At 62.1% G+C, this 20013-nt stretch overlaps 2 protein-coding genes across 7 annotated transcripts in view; one reads left to right on the forward strand and one right to left on the reverse strand.

Moving 5' to 3' along the window:
* The first annotated feature begins 2380 nt into the window (after nt 1–2380).
* Nucleotides 2381–10705, forward strand: COMP (cartilage oligomeric matrix protein). Its single transcript, XM_032267845.1, has 19 exons — nt 2381–2492; nt 2752–2837; nt 3063–3114; nt 3522–3694; nt 4361–4498; nt 4764–4838; nt 4927–5085; nt 5163–5267; nt 5369–5476; nt 5655–5814; nt 6640–6758; nt 6985–7037; nt 7129–7310; nt 7460–7638; nt 7765–7813; nt 8233–8429; nt 9272–9444; nt 10283–10422; nt 10515–10705. Exons 1-19 carry the CDS (start codon nt 2414–2416, stop codon nt 10559–10561), a joined length of 2274 nt encoding a protein of 757 aa, XP_032123736.1. The 5' UTR covers nt 2381–2413; the 3' UTR covers nt 10562–10705.
* A 428-nt stretch (nt 10706–11133) lies between these two features.
* CRTC1 (CREB regulated transcription coactivator 1) overlaps nt 11134–20013 on the reverse strand; it is a 102330-nt gene continuing 93450 nt past the window's right edge. For 4 of the 6 annotated variants that reach the window (XM_032267893.1, XM_032267897.1, XM_032267896.1 and 1 more), the window contains 3 exons: nt 18276–18362; nt 17525–17705; nt 11134–16181 (listed from right to left, as the gene is read on the reverse strand). In XM_032267893.1, the coding sequence (XP_032123784.1) occupies nt 15970–16181; nt 17525–17705; nt 18276–18362 (480 nt within the window). In that variant the 3' untranslated portion in view covers nt 11134–15969. The remainder of the gene's footprint in view (nt 16182–17524; nt 17706–18275; nt 18363–20013) is intronic. The other 2 variants (XM_032267895.1, XM_032267894.1) reach the window with 1 other exon arrangement.

Genomic DNA, 20013 nt, shown 5'->3' on the forward strand with positions numbered 1-20013 from the left:
TGCTGTTTCCTCTACCTAAAGTGCCTTTCCACTACCTCTGCCTGGCTGCGTCCTCATCTTCCAGCTGCCATCATGGTGGTCCCTCCACCTCCAGAAGCCCGCCCTGACCCATCCCCTTTTCAAATAGGTCAATCTCCTGGGGGTTCCTACCATGGACTGTGTGTCCCCATCACAACCCCATGAAGGAGAGACTGGGTGGCTTCTTCACCCTGTGCGCCCAGCGCCTAGCACAAGACATGACATACAATAGGTGCTTGATGTGTTTGTGCAATAATTAATGTACCTGGAAATTTCCCCACCTCTGAGCGTCACACGCTTCCCTCCACCAAAACTGCCCTCACCTCTTCCCTCTGCTATCCAAGTCCTCCTTTTCCTTTATGCCTGTCTCCTTGCCACCTTCTCCAGGAAGCCCTCAGTGACTTCTCTGTAGGCTCCTGAGATAACAGGTCTGGCTCTGAGTCTAGCTTCACTCAGCCCTCAGGCAGCAGTCTTAGTCACTTCTCCTCTCTGGGCCTCAGTTTCCCTGTCTATAGAATAGAGGCTGTGAGTACTGGGAGGTGGGAGTGGGGAGGGTTAACTGACTCCAGGAGGCCAAGGTGTTTTGTAGATCCAGAGCGTGGCTGGCCAGTGAGCGGTCACTTTTATTTTTATGACAGGCTGTTCCAGCAGCTGGAGCGCACTTTGGAAGGTATGGCCCAGCCTGGACAAACAGCAGCCCCGGCCCCCACCCTCGGACCTCCCCTTGCTAGAGGCCTTTAACTTGCTCCCCTCCAGATGAGGGCCTCACACGCTATTGCACAGATTGGAAAACTAAGTGGGCAGTCCCCTTGGATAGATCCTGTGCACTGCCTCTCTCCCACCAGCTGAGGGACCACGGGGAGGGGGGACCACCAGCAATGAGCTGGGTCGGTGGGGAGTCATTGCAGCCCTCCAGTGTGGGGGCCAGAAGCAAGCCTCCTTGGACCGAGGCAGGAAATTTGAGAGTCCCTGGTCTCACCTGGCCCCCCATTTTCCATTCATCATCATCATCATTAATTAATAATTTTTAATTTATTACCTCCATTGTGCAGGGGAGGAAACTGAGGCACAGAAATAATTTATCCGGTTGTTTTTCTTGGTGGGGGACAGAGTCTGGCTCTGTCACACAGGCTGGAATGCAGTGATCTCAGCTCACTGCAACCTCCACCTCCCAGGTTCAAGCGATTCTCTGCCTCAGCCTCCTGAGTAGCTGGAATTATAACTGGGCCACCACGCCCGGCTAATTTTTTTTTTTTTTTTTTTTTTTTGAGACGGAGTTTCGCTCTTGTTACCCAGGCTGGAGTGCAATGGCGCGATCTCGGCTCACCGCAACCTCCGCCTCCTGGGTTCAGGCAATTCTCCTGCCTCAGCCTCCTGAGTAGCTGGGATTATAGGCACGCACCACCATGCCCAGCTAATTTTTTGTAGTTTTAGTAGAGACAGGGTTTCACTGTGTTGACCAGGATGGTCTTGATCTCTTGACCTCGTGATCCACCCGCCTCGGCCTCCCAAAGTGCTGGGATTACAGGCTTGAGCCACCGCGCCCGGCTAATTTTTATATTTTTAGTAGAGACGGGGTTTCACCATGTTGGCCAGGCTGGTCTCGAACTCCTGACCTCAGGTGATCCACCCGCCTCGGCCTCCCAAAGTGCTGGGATTACAGGCGTGAGCCATGGAGCTCAGCAATTTACCCAGTTTTGAAGCATGTCAGGAGGGAGTGGAGGGCCAGTGAGTCTGACCCAAAGTGGGTGGGCCTATTCTTTCAGACACTGGTGACTCTGTTTCCCCACGTGTGAGCTGAGGGCGTGGCCACAGAGCCTGACTTGTTTGGAACTGGAACCCAGGCTTGGCATACAGCAAGCACTAGATCAATCAATAAATGAATGAGCTGAATGCTACAGCTGTAGCCTGTAATCCCAGTTCGTGGAGGATCGCTTGAGGCCAGGAGTTCCAGACCAGCCAGCACGACATAGCCAGACCCAGTCTCTAGCTCTAAAAATAAAAATTTAAAAAAATTGGCTGGGCATGATGGTGCAGCCTGTAGTCCCAGCTACTTGAGAGACTGAGGCAAGAGGATGCGATATAGCCACACCCTGTCTCAAAAAAAAAAAAAAAAAAAGTGAATGAAAGTGGGGGAGGTACCCCCTGACTCCCTGCCCCACCAGTTCTCTCCACAGATCCCGGGACTCAGTTTCCCCACTATGTCAGATTCGGCCGCGGGTGACTACACAGGGCATTCTGGGCGGGGCCTTGAACGCGAGACCAGCGCCATCTGTTTACCTTGAGGCTGGACGCTGGGCAGGGCTGCGGTGGGCCGTCCCTGGGGCCGGCCTCGCCTTGGGGATAAATAGGCCCCGCGGGCCTCGTGGGCGGTAGACAGCGCCCCGCCACCGCCATGGCCCCCGCCACAGCCTGCGTTCTTCTGTTCACCATGGCTGCCCTCGGCGTGTCTGGCCAGGGCCAGATCCCTTCGGGTAAGCCGCGTTAGCACCTGCACCGTGCCCACCACCCCAAACGGACTGCAGGACCCGTGAGAGGTCCGGGGTCCAGGCTGTTTGGGGGCTCACGGACTGTTCGCGGGGGACGTGCAGGGCACAGAATGCAGGTGGCGGGACCGAGGCTGGACGAGCGGAGTGGGGCGTCGGGTCCACTGTCCGGGTCCGCTGCGGCGGTGGGAGTTGGTGGTGGGGTTCCCCTGCCCCATGACGCCTCATAGGTCCCCTGTCGCCGCAGGCTCAGACTTGGGCCCACAGATGCTGCGGGAACTGCGGGAAACCAACGCGGCGCTGCAGGACGTGCGAGAGCTGCTGCGGCAGCAGGTGCGGGGCCGGGGCCGGGTGCGGGGGAGCGGAAGGGGGTCTGGGTTCCCATCCAGGGGAGAGGAAGTCACCGGAGGGCAGAGGGGAGCTGGGGAGGGAAGGGGGTCCGCGGGTAGGGAGTCCTGGCAAAAAGAGGCGGTGGAAAGAGAATCCGGGGCAGAGAGAGGGGAGATCCGAGGGACCAGGAGCGGTTGGGACCCCGCTGATTCCACCCCACCCCTGCAGGTCAGGGAGATCACGTTCCTGAAAAACACGGTGATGGAGTGTGACGCGTGCGGTGAGCGAGGGCGGGGCGGGCGGGAGAGAGAAAAGACGGGGAGACAGAGACACAGAGACAGACAGAGAGGGAGGGAAAGCTGGGGAGGAAAAGAGACGGAAGGAGATGGAGGCTGACGGAGAGGTGGAGGGAGACGAACGGGAATGAGGAGGGGAGGAACAGAGGCAAAAAGAGACACAGGCGGTGCGAGAGTTTTGGGGAAGTGAGAGACGCCACGGGGCAGGAAAGAGCAACAGAGGCTCAGAGAGAGACCGGGGAGAGAGTGCAAGCAGAGCGCGCAGCCCCGCCGGGGAGGGATCGCAGAGAGCACCGGATTTCGACCCGCCCTCGGGGCGGGGGCTGGGGGTAGGGGGAGTACTTCCAGCCATGGGGCGTGGTCATGACCAGCCCCGCCACGTCCCCCCAAGGGATGCAGCAGTCCGTGCTCACCGGTCCCCCGAGCGTGCGGCCCCTGCTCAGCTGCGCTCCTGGCTTCTGCTTCCCCGGTGTGGCCTGCATCCAGACCGAGAGCGGCGCGCGCTGCGGCCCCTGCCCCGCGGGCTTCACCGGCAACGGCTCGCACTGCACCGACATCAACGAGGTGCGCCGGCCCCGACACCCCACCGCCCTGACGACCCCTTCTACCGCCCCCAATCTCTCGCCGTCCCGGAGACCCCTTGCTCCACTCGGGGTTCTCGCCCCGACGACCCTCTCACCTCCGGGGGCGCACGGCCGGAGGATCTCCCTACTGCGGGGGGACGCCCACCCCGAGGACCATCCACGTTACCACCCGGGACGCCAGCCCCCACGACCCCCTCCATAGCTAGTGACACCCGCCCCGACGACTCCCACACCGCCGTGGGTGGTCCGACCCAGCTGCCCTCCTCGCCGCAGGGGGTCGCCAGTCCCAACGACCCTTCCATGGCCCGGGAACGCACGCCCGGACCACCCCGCCACCGCCGGGCACGCACGCCCAGACGACCCCTGCCCCCCTGTGCTGGGGATGCGCGCCCTCATCCTTCCTCCCCTCGCCCATGAGGGAACAGCCCCTGGAGGCGCCCTCCTCTCCTCTCCCGGTTGCGCCCTTGCCGTCATCAAGACAAAGTCGCATCTGACCCCTGCGACAATTGCTTCCATCTCGCGTGGCGCACAGCACCAAGCGCTGGCTGATGGCCCTTGAACTTTCCAAATCCGAGATACTCCGAGGTGTGGCCCCCCAGGGCCCAGCTCGAAGCTCCCTGACCCTCCGTGGTCCCTCCTCCCCCAGTGCAACGCCCACCCATGCTTCCCCCGCGTCCGCTGTATCAACACCAGCCCGGGATTCCGCTGCGAGGCTTGCCCGCCGGGGTACAGCGGCCCCACCCACGAGGGCGTGGGGCTGGCCTTCGCCAAGGCCAACAAGCAGGTGAGGGGTGTGGGGGCCCCATTTCTGCAGCAGAAGGGAAGGGGGAGTCCCTTTTGTTTACTAGTAAACGCCTCTTCCAGCCTCACGCACTTTTTCCAGCCTCCTATCAGCGGGAGGGACAGGGAGAGGAGGGTCCGCTGCGCCAGGGCTGATCGGTTGGGGGCAGGATGGAGGGGAGAAGGCAGGATGTGGAGGAAGCGTGGACCAGGTGGGAGGTCCGGGGTGTCTGCGTGGGGTGGTGGCCTCTGAGATCCCCCTCCCCTAGGTTTGCACGGACATCAACGAGTGTGAGACCGGACAACACAACTGCGTCCCCAACTCCGTGTGCATCAACACCCGGGTAAGGCCCGCCGGGGAGGAAGGACGGGTCGCGGGAGGTGGGGCGGGGGGCGGGCGGCCTGCGCTGACCTCCAGCGGCTCGGGCGCAGGGCTCCTTCCAGTGCGGCCCGTGCCAGCCCGGCTTCGTGGGCGACCAGGCGTCCGGCTGCCAGCGGCGCGCGCAGCGCTTCTGCCCCGACGGCTCTCCCAGCGAGTGCCACGAGCATGCAGACTGCGTCCTGGAGCGCGACGGCTCGCGGTCGTGCGTGGTGAGTGCGGGCGGGCCGGGCGCGAGGCGGGCTTGGGGGGCGGCCACGCCGGGGCACCCACTTACTGTCTCTCGCAGTGTGCCGTCGGCTGGGCAGGCAACGGGATCCTCTGTGGCCGCGACACTGACTTGGACGGCTTCCCGGACGAGAGGCTGCGCTGCTCAGAGCGACAGTGCCGTAAGGTGGGTCCGGGCGGGGCGGGGCGGGGCCCGGCGGGGCGGGGCCGGGTGGGGAGGGCGGGACTCATGACCACGCCCCTCGCACCTGCTGTGCCCGCCCCCAGGACAACTGCGTGACGGTGCCCAACTCAGGGCAGGAGGATGCGGACCGCGATGGCATCGGAGACGCCTGCGACCCGGACGCCGACGGGGACGGGGTCCCCAATGAAAAGGCAGAGCTGTGGGCGGGGCCTAGGGGAGTGGGTGGGGCGTGGCTTGGATGAGGGGTGTGGCTTCAGTGGTCTAGGAGGGGCGAGGGGTTCCTTGCAGAGGAGACAGGACCACGGAGATTTGGGAATCTGAGGAGTGTGACCTTTGCCCTTCCCGACCTAATCCCACCCTGTCACCCAGGACAACTGCCCGCTGGTGCGGAACCCAGATCAGCGCAACGCGGACGAGGACAAGTGGGGCGATGCGTGCGACAACTGCCGGTCCCAGAAGAATGACGACCAGAAGGACACAGACCGGGACGGCCGGGGCGATGCGTGCGACGACGACGTCGACGGCGACCGTGAGCTCGATGGGGGCTGGGGGCGAGGAGAGGCGGCGGGCACCGAAGGGCGGGGTTCGGCTCCGGGACCGGGCTTGGCTGGTTTTGGAAGCCGCATAGAGTGAGCTGGACTAGGGCGCCCTGGACCACAGACCGTGCTGGGGCCGCAGAAAAAATGCAAGAAGCCGGGCTGCGAGGCTGGGGAAAAGGCAGGAACGTTTGGAAGGGAAGGTGGTCAAATGCAGCAGGCAGGAAGTAAGAGGATAGAGATGCGAGCCTGGGGTTTAGGACCTGGGAGTTAACAATTTTACAGATAGGTACATAGGGGCTCAGGGTGGCACACATGGGCACCCAGCTGAACCACCCCGGGAGTGAGGGCCGGTCCACCTCACTGGCCTTCCCTCGGATGGGCCCATCCATTGTTAAAGTTCCCGTGGGCCTGGCGCAGTGGCTCATGCCTGTAATCCCTGCACTTTGGGAGGCCAAGGTGGGCATATTACGAGGTCAGGAGTTCGAGACCAGCCTGGCCAACATGGCGAAACCCAGTCTCTACTAAAAATACAAAAATTAGCCAGGCGTGGTGGCGCGTGCCTGGAATCCCAGCTACTCAGGAGGCTGAGACAGGAGAATCACTTGAACCTGGGAGGTGGTGGTTGCAGTGAGTCAAGATCAGGCCACTGCACTTCAGCCTGGGTGACAAGAGCGAAACCGTCTCAAAAAAAAAAAAAAAAAAAGTTTCCATGAAGCTGGGGCTCTGTCCCAGGCCACTCAGGGCTGGCCCCACCCTAATGAAGTCATCCTGGCCTGGTCCCAATCTTGGGGCTCTCGTCCCGTGGGTTCCCACAGGGATCCGCAACCAGGCTGACAACTGCCCCAGGGTACCCAACTCAGACCAGAAGGACAGTGATGGAGATGGTGTAGGGGATGCCTGTGACAACTGCCCCCAGAAGAGCAACCCGGACCAGGTGAGGGCAGGCCAGGCCCCAGCTGGGTGAGCCCCCCGGGTGAGCTTCCCAGACCACAGCCCAACTTAGAGCATTTCACACTGCTAGAGAAATGACCTCCCAGTCTGAGCAGCCTGGGGTTGGGGTTTCCTTGGGGTCAGGAGGACCTTCGGTGTGCGGCTGGGGTGGGTGGGAGGCTTTCTGATTTCCTCTGATTGTGGATCCTCGCATGCTGCTCCCCCCGCAGGGGGATGTGGACCACGACTTTGTGGGAGATGCTTGTGACAGCGATCAAGACCAGTAAGGAGGCCGCCTGGGGTGGGCGTTAGGGAGCCCTTGACAAAACGCTCTGGAGAGCTCACTGTCTCTCGATCCCACCTATCCACTCTAGGGACGGAGACGGACATCAGGACTCGAGGGACAACTGTCCCACAGTGCCTAACAGCGCCCAGGAAGACTCGGACCACGACGGCCAGGGTGACGCCTGCGACGACGACGACGACAACGACAGAGTCCCTGACAGTCGAGACAACTGCCGCCTGGTGCCCAACCCCGGCCAGGAGGACTCGGACAGTACGGCGGGGGCGGGGCCTGCGGCGGGGCGGGGCCTGCGGCGGGGCGGGGCCTGCGGCGGGGGCGGGGCCCGTGGGGGCTCCTGCGGCGGGGCTAGGGCGGGCGGGGCCTGACCCGAGCCCACGAGGGGGGGGTCTCCCACCTCCCAGGGGACGGCGTGGGCGACGCGTGCCAGGGCGACTTTGATGCAGATAAGGTGGTAGACAAGATCGACGTGTGTCCGGAGAACGCTGAGGTCACCCTCACCGACTTCCGGGCCTACCAGACAGTCGTGCTGGACCCGGAGGGTGACGCGCAGATTGACCCCAACTGGGTGGTGCTCAACCAGGTGGGAGCGGAGTCCAAGTGGGGGCTGAGGGGAGCCCAGAACCCCCACAGCGAGGCCTATGCCGAGGACGGGGTGCCTAGGGCTGCCACAAATAGCCTGAGGCCCTCCTTCCTTTGACCCCATCAGGGAAGGGAGATCGTGCAGACAATGAACAGCGACCCAGGCCTGGCTGTGGGTGAGAAGCGGGGAGCAGCGCAACCCTTCAGGGAGCGGGCTCAGAGGAGGGGCGGGCCCGGACTGAGGATGGGTGGGGCCAGAGGAGGGGCGGGCCCGGGTCAAGAAAGAGCGAGGCTGGAGGGAGCGGGCCGAGTCTCAGGATGGGCGGGGCAAAGGGGGGCGGGCCAGGGTCCAGGAACGGCGGGGCCAGAGCCCCCTCCCCCCCGGGCGGAGGATGGGCGTGGCCGAGTGGGTCTGGACTCTGGAGGGGCGTGGCCAAGCGTAGATGGGGGCGTGGCCGAGTCTGGGCCCCCCGAGTGGGGATGGGGAGAGTCTGCAGGGAGAGCTGGGCTCAGGAGGCAGGTTCAGACTCTAGGTGCCAGATCCCGGGGGCTGGGGCTGGCGTTCGGAAAGGCCACTGCTCTCTCTCATTCCTAGGTTATACTGCCTTCAATGGCGTGGACTTCGAGGGCACGTTCCACGTGAACACTGTCACGGATGACGATTACGCGGGCTTCATCTTTGGCTACCAAGACAGCTCCAGCTTCTATGTGGTCATGTGGAAGCAGATGGAGCAGACGTACTGGCAGGCGAACCCCTTCCGCGCCGTGGCTGAGCCGGGCATCCAGCTCAAGGTGCCAGGGTCCTGCCTGACCTCCGTGGTCTTCATGCCCTCCCATGATCCTCCCCACACCCCTTTACAATCCTTATAGCCTCCTAACCTCCCGACCTCATACTATGGACCTTAGAGCGCTTCCAGCTCTTCTCTGGGCTCCCGCAGTCCCCAAATCCTCCCAGTTCCTTGCACAAGCCCTTGAACACTCCCAGGGTCCCTCAGTCTTCCTATGGACCCTACACCCTCTCGCAGAGCCCTGAACGATTTTTTTTTTTTTTTTTTGAGATGGAGTCTCACTCTGTTGCCCAGGCTGGAATGCAGTGACATGGTCTCAGCTTACTGCAACCTCCACCTCCTGGGTTAAAGCGATTCTCCTGCCTCAGCCTCCTGAGTAGCTGGGATTACAGATGCACACCACCACGCCCGGCTAATTTTTGTATTTTTAATAGAGACGGGGTTTCATCATGTTGGTTAGGCTGGCCTTGAACTCCTGACCTCATGATCCGCCTGCTTCGGCCTCCCAAAGTGCGGGGGTTACAGGCATGAGCCACCGCGCCCAGCCTCATCCTGAACTTTTCCTTAGTCTTCAAGTCCTTCTGCAGAGTCCCCAGTCCTTCCAGACCCTGAACCTGCACATACAGACTCCCGAATCCTCTCATGAACATGCAGACCACTGCTGCCCTCCGTGACCTAGCCACAAGCTCCCATTTGGCCCCTGAAGAAGGCTTCCTTGTGGGTCTCTTATCCAGATCTCCCCTGGTTGCCTACCACCTGCTGCTCCCCACTGTCTCTCCAGGAAGGTTTCTAGGGGGGCTCCAGTGGCCCACAAGGTCTCTGATCCCCTTTCCTGGGCACTGGCAGGCTGTGAAGTCTTCCACGGGCCCTGGGGAACAGCTGCGGAACGCACTGTGGCATACAGGAGACACAGAGTCCCAGGTGCGGCTGCTGTGGAAGGACCCACGAAATGTGGGCTGGAAGGACAAGATGTCCTATCGCTGGTTCCTGCAGCACCGGCCCCAAGTGGGCTACATCAGGTGGGAACTCCACCCTCTGCAGTGGGCTGGGCCGGGGACATGTAGGCCCAGGTGGAAGTCCTCTGGCCAGGCGGGGGCTGTGTGACCCTGGTCCCCTAATCTGTACAATAGGAAGGATACGGGGCAGTTAGAATGAACTTATGCTGGTCCAGGTGTGGTGGCTCACACCTGCAACCCTGTTACTTTGGAAGGCCAAGGTGGGAGGATCACTTGAGTGCAGGAGTTCAAGGCCAGCCTGGGTAACATAGTTAAGACCCTGTCTCTACAAAAAAAAAAAAAATCAGGTCAGGCACAGTGGCTCATGCCTATAATTCCAGCAGTATGGGAGACAGAGGCAGGTGGATTACCTGAGGTCAGGAGTTCGAGAACAGCCTGGCTAACATGGGGAAACCTCGTTTCTACTAAAAATACAAAAAAATTAGCCTGGAGTCCCAGCTACTCAGGAGGCTGAGACAGGAGAATTGCTTGAACCTGGGAGGTGAAGGTTGCAGTGAGGTGAGATCGTGCCATTGCACTCCAGCCTGGGTGACAGAGCAAGACCCTGGGCAGGCCACAGCACACAGTGCGTATCCGGCTAGAAATGGGGCCTCACCTGGCTTGTTCCTCAGTCTCCATTACATGCTGCTAGCAAGCCCAGACGCTCTGTTTAGCACCAACTGTGTGCAGAGCCCTTGATGTCCACCAAACAGGGAAACTGAGGCCGGGGGCAGAGGCCCCACCTGCTCTGAGCGCAGCCCAGTCGGGGGTACCCATCTTCCAGGGTTGGCCACTGAGGCTCTGAGAGGGAAGGGCCTGACCCAGGTCCCAGCCCCCACCCCTCACTGTCTCTGACCCTCAGGGTGCGATTCTATGAGGGGCCTGAGCTGGTGGCCGACAGCAACGTGGTCTTGGACACGACCATGCGGGGTGGCCGCCTGGGGGTCTTCTGCTTCTCCCAGGAGAACATCATTTGGGCCAACCTGCGTTACCGCTGCAATGGTGAGCCGAGGGCCAGCGGGGTGCAGGCGGGGAGTCTGCACACAGGCCCTGCCGGCCTTTCCAGCCCTCACCCGCCCACCTTCTTCCTGCAGACACCATCCCCGAGGACTATGAGACCCATCAGCTACGGCGAGCCTAGGGACCAGGGAGGTGACCCGCCGAGGGATGGCGGCCACCCTCACCGAGGCTTGATGGGGCTCTGCACCCAGCCCCAAGGGGTGGCTGTCCTGAGGGGGAAGCAAGAAGGGCTCAGAGAGGACAAAATAAAGTGTGTGTGCGGGGAGCGGCGCTGTGGTTTTTGCTGCAGGGAGACAGTAGGGACAGGCCTCTGAGGGAGGGTTGGGCCGGGGGACCCCAAACCAAGGCCTCAGTGCTGCAGCTGCTGGCGAGTGCCAGTGGCCTGGCGGGGATGGTCCAACTGTGGCTTGGTATTTGGGGAGGCCCCCAAGTCTGCCTCCTTGACCCACCGCCATCGTGATCACAGGCCTGGATGCCAGCCATGGGCGAGCTGAGACCCCTGATACAGTGTCCACCCCAGGACACTGGGGGGTGGGTTTGCAGTCGCCTCCAGATATGGGGATCCCTCCCCTTGCCTGGTCTGGGTTGTGTGTGTGTAGTTCGGAAGGGCCAAGGCACCTGCCAGGTGTATCTGCCACACCCACGTGTCATCCCTGAGGGAGGGAGGGGCTTGGGAAAAAGAGGAGGAGCCAGTGACGAAAACGTTGGATTTTTATTATGTTTCATTACAAAGGATGCAAAGGTACAAAGACAAAAGCGGCCGCGCCAGAGGATGGGGCAGGGACAGCCAAGTGTGCCCTGAGCCGCCTGCCCCCGCCCGCTGTGGCCGCCCACGATCACGGCCCACGGGACATCCGTGGCAAAGTATACATGCTGGGATTGGGGGAGAGCCAGCCTGGGCACAGAGGGGCACAGGCAGGAAAAGGGCTCGGACCAGCGGGTTTGCATATATCAGTGGGGCCACGCAGCCCCTTGGGGGCAGTTTCCTACTTGGGCACAGCAGGGCCAGCAGACCTTGCCTGCCAAAGCCCTCCCTCCCCAGGCCTGGTGGCCAAGGCCATGGCTAAGTCCTCTTGTCCCTGGTGGGCAGGAGGTCAGAAGTGCTTGATGGCTGGGCTACGCTGGGCATGGATTGGCCCCAAATTCCAGAACACTTCAAGATGGGGGCCACCCCCGAACCCCAACACGTGCCACCTGGATGGGGTGCTGGCCAGGAGCCCAGAAGGTGGATAGAGCCTCTGGAATCGTCAGAGCCAGCACCACTCCAAGGCCCAGGCCCTGCCCCCTATCCTGCTCAGGAGGAGCCTGGGGCCTGAGACCTGCAAGTCTGAGAAAGTGACAGGGGAGAAACTGAGGCTTGGATCATGAGGCACTGGCTCCTGCCGCACCCCTGCCCTCAGGACCTCCCCAGCCCCCAGGCCTCGAGGTGCAGCTTACTCCACCTCCTGCTCCCAAGGGGAGAGTGGTGTCTGTGGCCAGTGGGGGTGGGTGGACACCTGTGCCACATGGATGGGTATGGGGTACCTGACCCCTGCCTGGTCAGGACCCCGGAAGGCCAAGAGCCATGGAGAACAGGACATTTGGCTCAGGTGGAGCTGGCTGGGGAACATCCCGGGGACCCCCAAATCACATGCCACAAGATCCCCCCAGGAAATGGAGGCCCCTGGTCCATGGTGAATGGGGGTAGAAAGAGACCCAGGTGTCCAGATAGCCCAGGCAGGCCTCCCAGGGTGAGGGAGGGGCCCAGTCTTGCCCCTGCTGTCAGCCTGCATGCCCTGTCCTGGAGCACCACCTGCAGGTGACAGGCCAGGCCCGGGAGCACCTCTGTGCCATCGGTTTGTGGCCCTTGCACTGAGAACCCCTGTGTCCCACCCCTCATGGTGGGCCCCTCGGCCTCTGAGATGGCTCCATCAGGACCCAGTGAAGGTGATGAGAGCTGCTGTTTTCAGGGCCAGGCGACAGAGGACCCCCTAATACTGCTGGACTTCATTCTGCCAGCCTATCCCTGGTCAGGGGACTCCTTGGAAATACAGAAACCTCAGGAAGCAGGTGGCAGCTGGAGTTAGGATGTTTGGTTAGAAACCAGCTCAAGGCCTGCCTGAGGGGGGCGCCAGAGCCCCCTCTAGGGGTGGGTCCTGCCGAGGATGGTCAGGCCTGGGACGCTGGGCAGAAGCGGCTCACACCTGTAGCCCCAGAACTTTGGGAGGCCAAGGAGGGAGGATTGCTTGAGCCCAGGAGTTCAAGACCAGTCTGGGCAACACAGCAAGATCTCATCAATAAAAAAATAAAATAGAAGCAACCCATGGGCCTCTGGCAGGCTCCTGTCCCAAGTGACCGGGCGAGGGCGAGGTCCCAGCTCACAGCCCCCAAGCCTGACATCCAGGCCCCAACAGGAGGGATGGATGGACATGGGGGATCCTCCTGGCTAGGGGTCCTCCCGGGAGCTTGGCCTCCTGAAGAAATCAGACCAAACACACCAATGCCAATACCTTCCTCCCCAGAGCTGAAAACCCACAAGCAGGGCCCTGGTGCGGGCAGAGAACCCTCTTCCCTGGAGGACTCAGAGAGAGGCTGACCTGGGTTCCACCCTCTACCTACAAGGCTCGCCACCCTGGGGAGTGACGGAGGGAAACAGGCAGGTGGGGACATCATGCTTTCAGGAGAGCCCTGCCCGAACGTCACCTTAGGGGACCGGTGTGCACAGAGCAGGGGCTGCAGAAGCCAGGAGCATGTGGGTGGGTGGGTGGGTGGGGGAGCATTCTCTGACCCATCGCGGACCAAGTATCGGAGCCTGACCAAGGACGCAGGCAGCGGGTCTATGTACACACCACAGCCCCTCACGCGGGCCTGTCCCTCAGGAAGCGGCTCGCCAAATCACAGCATGTTCACATCACAAAGCAAAAGGCTGATTCCCTTAAGCTGTCTTGTTTCAGAAAGTCTTGGCAATTCAAGCGTATGTAGTAGTGATATTTTTAAAAACCCACAGGTACACACACACAAAAGGCTGTGATGCAGACCCCGGGGGGCCTGCCCAGGTCCAAGAGGGGCGTGAACCCTTCTGGAACGCAGGGACGCCCGGCTGCTGGCTCCTGGCTGGGCCCCAGGGACCCGAGTGGGCCCCACCTTCCCTGGAAGCTCAGACCTCAGTCCACCAGGTTCTCATTGGAAGAGAACTCTGTGACGGACCGAGGTCTTCACGTTGGCACAATGGCACCGTGCACCTGGAATGCTGGATGCTGGAAATGGGCTCCGGGCCTGGGACGCTCTGAGGTGGGACCCCTCCTCTCCTGTCTATACCAAAGACCCGGGGATAAGTAGTGGCACCGGCCGGAGGCTGGACAGACGGGGAATGAGGGTTGATGAGGTTTCCTGGTGAGGTCCTCAATGCCTTGTTTTGGAAACCGCATCCAGACAGGTTGCTTGTAATTTTAAGGCCATTTTTTAAAAGTCCCACATACAAGTCTAATGGTAATCAAACTCTCCTATGTACACATAGTTTTTCTTAAAAAAAAAAAAAAAGTCCCCGCTGTCTGCCTCCAGCGTCCGTGGTGGTAAAAGAAAGGGGTCTTGACCCAGACAGACAGATACCATGTCCCCCCACCCTGCACCTCGGCACGAGACGGCAATGGGAGCAACTGACCGGGAGCCTTCTGAGCGGCCGCTTCCACGTATGCTAACAGCGATGCCTGGGAAAGAGAGGGACAATGGCCGCTAGGATCAAACCCAGCTCCCGAGGACAGTGGCCAGGGTGCCCAGGACCCCGGTGAAAGCGGCGGCCATCACACCACAAAGAAACGCACCCAGCAGAAGGCGCTGGCTGGGCAGGCAGGGGCGATCGAGAGCCACAATGCAGTTTTGGGGGGATCGGAACAGCAGTTCCTAGTCCAAGAACAGCAGAAAACAAAGCCAGCCCCGACGCCTCCCTCAAAGGGCCCGTGGTATGGAGGGGCTAGGAGGCTCCCAGGTGCTTCGGAGGTGCTCCTGAAACCTGCCACTAAAACACACACTGTGTGTCTCCACGTCCACCTGCCACGACTCTGAGCTGCCAAGGGGTAGTCGGCAGACCACGCTGCCCGAAAGAGGGGGCGTGGCTGGGAGCCAGAGGGTTGGCGGGGACGGGACAAATGCCAGCCCCACTCGGGTTCTCAGGGAGGACCATGGGACTCATCTCGGGGACCCTCGCTCCCTGCCAGCTCTCGTGGAGCAGAGAGGTCTCGGCCACCGCTGGTCACGGGGTCTTCACACACACATATAAGGACTGGCAGGCACCTCTGGGAGAGGCCGGCGGGGCTGGGTCTTCAAGAGACCCTCAATAAAAGTCAAGGCCCCTTCGCGGAAGTCGGGGATGTGGCCCTGGCGGAGGTGCCTCTGGCTACCCTGAGCTCCTGCCAAGTCCCTGCCCGACTAGCCCTTTCGTTTTGATATAACCTGGGGTGAAACCCAAAAGCCAGACACGCTGCTTAGACTCGGGTGGGTGGCGGGCTGCTCTGGGGTATGTGGCCTCCAATTCTAGTCAGCTTAAAAAATAGGTAAGGTTGGATTTCTGGAATAAAAACATGCTCTCAGGAAAGTGTTGCCTTAAAAGGTTAGGCGACTCATCTACAACCAAAATGTAAATAGAAACCAAAAAGAAAAGAACCACAATGAAACTCACCTGGCCACCTCTCCCTGAACCTTAAATTGACAGCATCTGTGACAGGACCGGTGACCAGGACAGGAGGGTTGTAAAGCCCCAGGAGGCAACCCTGCCTCCGCCTGTGAGCCCTCATGGGCCTCCCGGTCATTTCCCGGCAAAGGCAGCCATCCAAGGGCCTGCCTGGGTGAGGCGGGGCTTGAAGGGAATAGAGACAGGGCGAGGAGGGCCGTGGGGGGCCGCCGCCCCGCGTGCTCTGTCCACTTTGCGCCTGCCGCGGTGGATGCCAGGGCTCTGTGTGTGCTCAGAAATATAAAAGACAGCCGTCAAAATAGTGTTTATTTCACTTTGCGTCTGCCCCGTGCTCTGGCGCCTCCTCCCTGGGGCGGCGTGTGGGGCTCACTCTCTATCTGACCACGGGCTGGGGGTGGCGGATGGGTTGGGGGACCAGGAACTGAGGAAGGCAGTGAGAGCTGGACAAACAGTCGGAAAATGCACCGCGGCCCACAGCGCCGGCGGACCATGCGCGCCCCTCCCCTGAGCCTGCCCGCCACGCCAGGAGCCGACACTTCCTGCATCACACAGGGGACGACAGCTCAGGCCCCGGGGCTGGGGGCGAGGGAGCCGATGCAGGGAGGGTCTGTGGGGGCGGGGGGCTCACGGCCTCCCATCCCAGCCCTGCCCCGGGCGGGCGGGTGGGTGGACGGCCCAGCTCGCGGCCTCGCGATTGGGCTTCGCGGGAGGTGGACAACCGGGGGCGGGCTGGCGGGGGTGCTTGGCGGCATTGCAAGCTCAGAATCACAAGCTCGGCCGTTGGCGAGGGACGGAGCGCGGCCGTCCCCAGGCTGCGGAGGCGCCGTCGGGACAGCTGAGCGGCAGGTGCCGGGCGTGCCCGCTCACAGGCGGTCCATCCGGAAGGTGTCCTCGGTGGCTGGGTCGGCCAGAACCATGTCAGGGTCGTTGAGCATGTGCAGTCCGTCGAGGGTCAGGGGGTCGATCTTGAGTTCATCCAGGGGAAACTGGCTGTCGGAGTCGAAGCTGACGTCACCGACCCCGGCCAGAGAGCTGGTCAGTTCTTTAGAGAGGCTTGGGGGGGACTCTCCTGTCACTGGGGATGGAGTGGGGACAAAAGGCATTGCTTAGCCCTGGCTCCATCACCCACATCCATGGGCCAGCCCAGGCATGCCCAGTGGGTGACTCTGTCCCCTGGGGATGCTGGCACTGCCTGGGGACATTCTGGCTGTCAAGACTGGGGGAGGGGATGCTACCAGCACACGAGATGCTGCTCAGCACCCTACAGTGCCTGGACCTCAGAGACCGGTCTGGCCCCGGATGTCAGCCGCACCAGGAGAAGCCTCGGGCCAAGGGCTGTGTTACAGACGCAAGTCAGCGTGACCTGGCGGGCGCAGGGACCTTGCTGGCTCTGCCATGAGGTCTGCTCAGCATGAGTCACTGAGAGGCTGTCTGGGGTGACTGTGGGGACCCAGCTGCTGCTGGGGCTGAAGGGAATCCTCAGTTCCCCAACAAAGACCGGGGATCAAACCTGGGCTTCAGCCTGTACTCAAGTTCCCAGGTCTGAGAAATGGGTCTGAAAGGCCCTGTCTTTCTGCGCTCTTGAGGCCACCCCAGTGGTCAGATTCCTACATTCTTCTTCTGCGTCTGCGGCTGGCTCGTCCACCCTTGAACTTCTCGCTAACTGCTGCCTACGCCTACGGGTGGGAAGGAGGTGCTGGATTCTGCACTCAGAGCCCAGGCCACAGTCGGGGGCACTAAATATGGACCCTTCCAGCCTGGAAGAGGCTGAGGACCGCCAGGGGGTGTCACCCTCATTTCGGCAGCACTGGCTCGTAAGGGAATCACCTTCTTCATGGGGGAGAACAAGTCGGGTGGCCCTGGGAGCGTCTGGGTTCTGTGTGAGACAGAGCTGGGTCTTCCTGACATGTGCCACGCAGGACCGGGCTGGCTTGTCCTCAGGACCCCAGGCACTGTGCTCAGACTGCTTGGGTGTGGTTGTCACAGTGCCTCACGGCCCTTACCCGTCAGCTGGCTGCCCGGGCTGGGCTCACCAGGCAGGGCCGACCCCATTGCCGTCCACAGCTGTGGCGCACACTCAGCTGACAGGTCAGTGGCCTTGGCAGGGGACACCGTGCACACCCAGCTGTCTGACCTTTCCCCGGGCTGTGTGGCCAGACAGGAGGCCGCCGAGAGGGGAAGAGTGATCAGCTCTATCCCACACCCGCGGCCTCTGGTCCAGGGGCGTCTCCCTGGCCTGAGGTCCAGGTGCGAGTCACATTGGGGAAGGAGGGAGCATGGCCTCCGCAGGCCCCCATTGAGCTTAGGTCACAGCCCCAGCTCTGTCAACCCTCCTGCTGCGGGGCAGGGGTCTCTGGCTGTCTCCGCTTGGGCTGAGGCCCCGTGGGGCGCCGCACACGCGCCCCGGCCTGGCCTCACCTGTGAGGATGATGTTGGGGATTCCACTGTGGCTGGCGTAGCCCAGCTGCTGTGAGTCCGGCAGACTCCCGTGGCTGCCCGTGAGGCCCATCATGGCCGCCTGCGAGTAGTTGAGCGTGGAGCCGGGGCTGTACAGGCTGCTGGAGCTGATGGCGTTCTCCATCATGTTGAACTGCTCCAGCTGGGAAGGGAGGCATACCGGGCCGTGAGGGCCACTGTGGGCCTGCCTGGCTGGCCTGCCCGCAGCTGGGGATGCCTCCCCTGCAGGATGCCCAGCACTCAGGCTGCCGAGCACTAGTCCCGCTCCCCCGTCACCTGGGGCCTCCTCGCCACCCCGAAGGCTGGCTGGATGAATGGATGAATGAATGAGCGAGTGAGTGAGCACGCCTTGGATGCCCACGATCCTGGCCTCCATGAAAAGCCAGCAAGACCTCCCGGCAAACCCACGTGCATGGTCCATGCCGAGGCACCGTGTCCACAGCCACGGTCCCATCCCTGCCTGCCCCTCACCCTCCGTCCTCGGCCTCCGCTCTGTGGGTGGGCGCAGACACCAGGAGGCAGCACTAGGCCACTCCTGCCGGACCCTCAGCCTCTGTAGCCCACAGATGGGACAGGGCGGGGGCCGAGAGGCAAAGCCGAGGGGCAGGCAGGGGCCCCCCAAGAGCACGTGCAGCCCTGACTCGCAAGGCCCAGGTCCTAGCGAGCGTCTGTCCTGGGCACCGGCAGGCTGGCAGCCTGGGTGCCCGCTCACCTGGTGGGACAGAGCATTGGCCTGCCTGGCCGCCATCTGCTGCTCATAGTACGCGTCCCCAAACACGCTGCCCAGGGTGGAAGTGTGCTGCAGACAGAAGAGAGGCCTGCTGTGGTCACGGCCCGAGGCCAGGCGGGAAGTTGGCACCTCCCAAACCCGGCTGGAAGACAAGAGGCCCCTGGAACCTCCCAGATGGCACCTGGGACGGCAGGAGGCTGATGATTATGCTTATTTTGGGGTTCTGGGGGTGCTCCCCATTCTGGATGCTCCTGGGAGGCTTCTGCACCCCAGACCTCTCTCCCCAAGGCCCCACCCCCATCTCTCCTCAAGCCTGGAAAAGGGCGACTCCATTTCCATTATAGGGAAGTTGGGGGCCACGGGGATGAGGAACCCCCACCCAACAGGGCCCAGAGGAGGATCATGGCGAAGGCAGGAGTTGCCCAGGCATCACATTCAGGAAGGAAGATGCAGTTGGTGACTCCTGACGGGTCCCCAGGGAGACAAAGGACAGGACGCAGGCCACGTACATGGACAGGACGGGTGCGGAGCCAGCCACCAGCGGAGAGCGCACAGGACAAGCACAGGGAGAGCCCCCGCCCGGGGCTGCAGACCCACGGAACATGGGCCCTACTCTTGCTCTCCGAGGCCAGGGGGTCTCTCAGAGGCAGGGGGACAGGGGCTGTCCCTGTGGCAGGAGGAGGGGCGAGGGGACCTTATGTGTGGTGGAGACGCTAGAAAGGGGACACTTGGAGCCCCTGCCCAAGAGATGGTGGGATGAGGCCCCCCCTGCCCAAGAGATGGTGGGATGAGGCCCGGCTGGGGTGTGGAGGCGAGGAGATGGGTGGCCGCCGGCGAGGCCTTGGGGACCACAGCTGCAGTGTGACCTTGCGGCTGCCAGAGGCCTGGCAGCATCCTGGGGGCTGGGAGCTCCAGCTGGTGTCCCCTCCACGGGACATGGGGGCCCCAGGAAGCCACTGCCCCACAGCCACTCTCAGAGCTACAGCGTAAGGCATGTGCCCTGCAAGCCGTCCCGGTGAGTGTCCCCACAGACCGAACGCTCTGGCTCTCCTCATCTGAGCCTTGTTCTAGAACGGTCCCAACGCCTGGGTCTCTGGCCTCAGTCCCAGAGAGGGGCCGGCCACAAACCCACCGGCTGCTCCTGGTGGTCAGCGGGCGGACAGCAGAGACAGACACACTCGCCCTGGGGCGAGGGGGCTTGTGAGGTTGGACGTCCCATTCAAACGCCAGGGAGAGGTAAAGAGCAGGGCCAAGGAAGGGAAGGCCAGTCCGTGTGGCAAAAACATTATCTTGGCCCTAAAAATCAATAGCTCCAGGTTTTGGAAACAAGGACTGCAAGCTTATGGCTGGGTTTGCCAGAGTGGAGGGAGGCAGGCAACAGGTAACATCATGGCTGCCGTGGGTCTGGACCAAAGCTGGGTCTGTCCCAGGGCTCAGAGTGCGGGGTGGGACCAAGCTTCCAGGATGGCACCTGAACCTGTTCCCGTGGCCTTGGGCTCAGAATGGCCTGGCACACGCCAGGGGAGGTTGAGGTTTCCCTGTGAGGCTGCCATGGGACGAGATGGGATGCAGGGACGAGAGCTTCCCTCTACCAGGGACAGGGATGGCTTCAGGGCCCTGGGCACAGCAGTGGCTCTAGGGGCTTGCCAGGAAGGTGAGCTTGGAAGTCAGGAGAAAGCCACAACCTGGACCAAACGGCAGCTGCCTGCGGCCCAGGGCC

The sequence above is a fragment of the Sapajus apella genome, unplaced genomic scaffold, assembly GCF_009761245.1.
Source record: "Sapajus apella isolate SASKATOON/1434 unplaced genomic scaffold, GSC_monkey_1.0 scaffold173, whole genome shotgun sequence".
NCBI classification, from domain to species: domain Eukaryota; kingdom Metazoa; phylum Chordata; class Mammalia; order Primates; family Cebidae; genus Sapajus; species Sapajus apella.

Bases quoted from the DNA above. Each gene is read 5' to 3' on its own strand.
- COMP (XM_032267845.1), top strand. From the start codon at position 2,414: ATGGCCCCCGCCACAGCCTGCGTTCTTCTGTTCACCATGGCTGCCCTC. The intron at 6,759-6,984 runs GTGAGGGCAGGC...CTCCCCCCGCAG, and splicing joins AGAAGAGCAACCCGGACCAG to GGGGATGTGGACCACGACTT. The intron at 10,423-10,514 runs GTGAGCCGAGGG...TTCTTCCTGCAG, and splicing joins CCTGCGTTACCGCTGCAATG to ACACCATCCCCGAGGACTAT.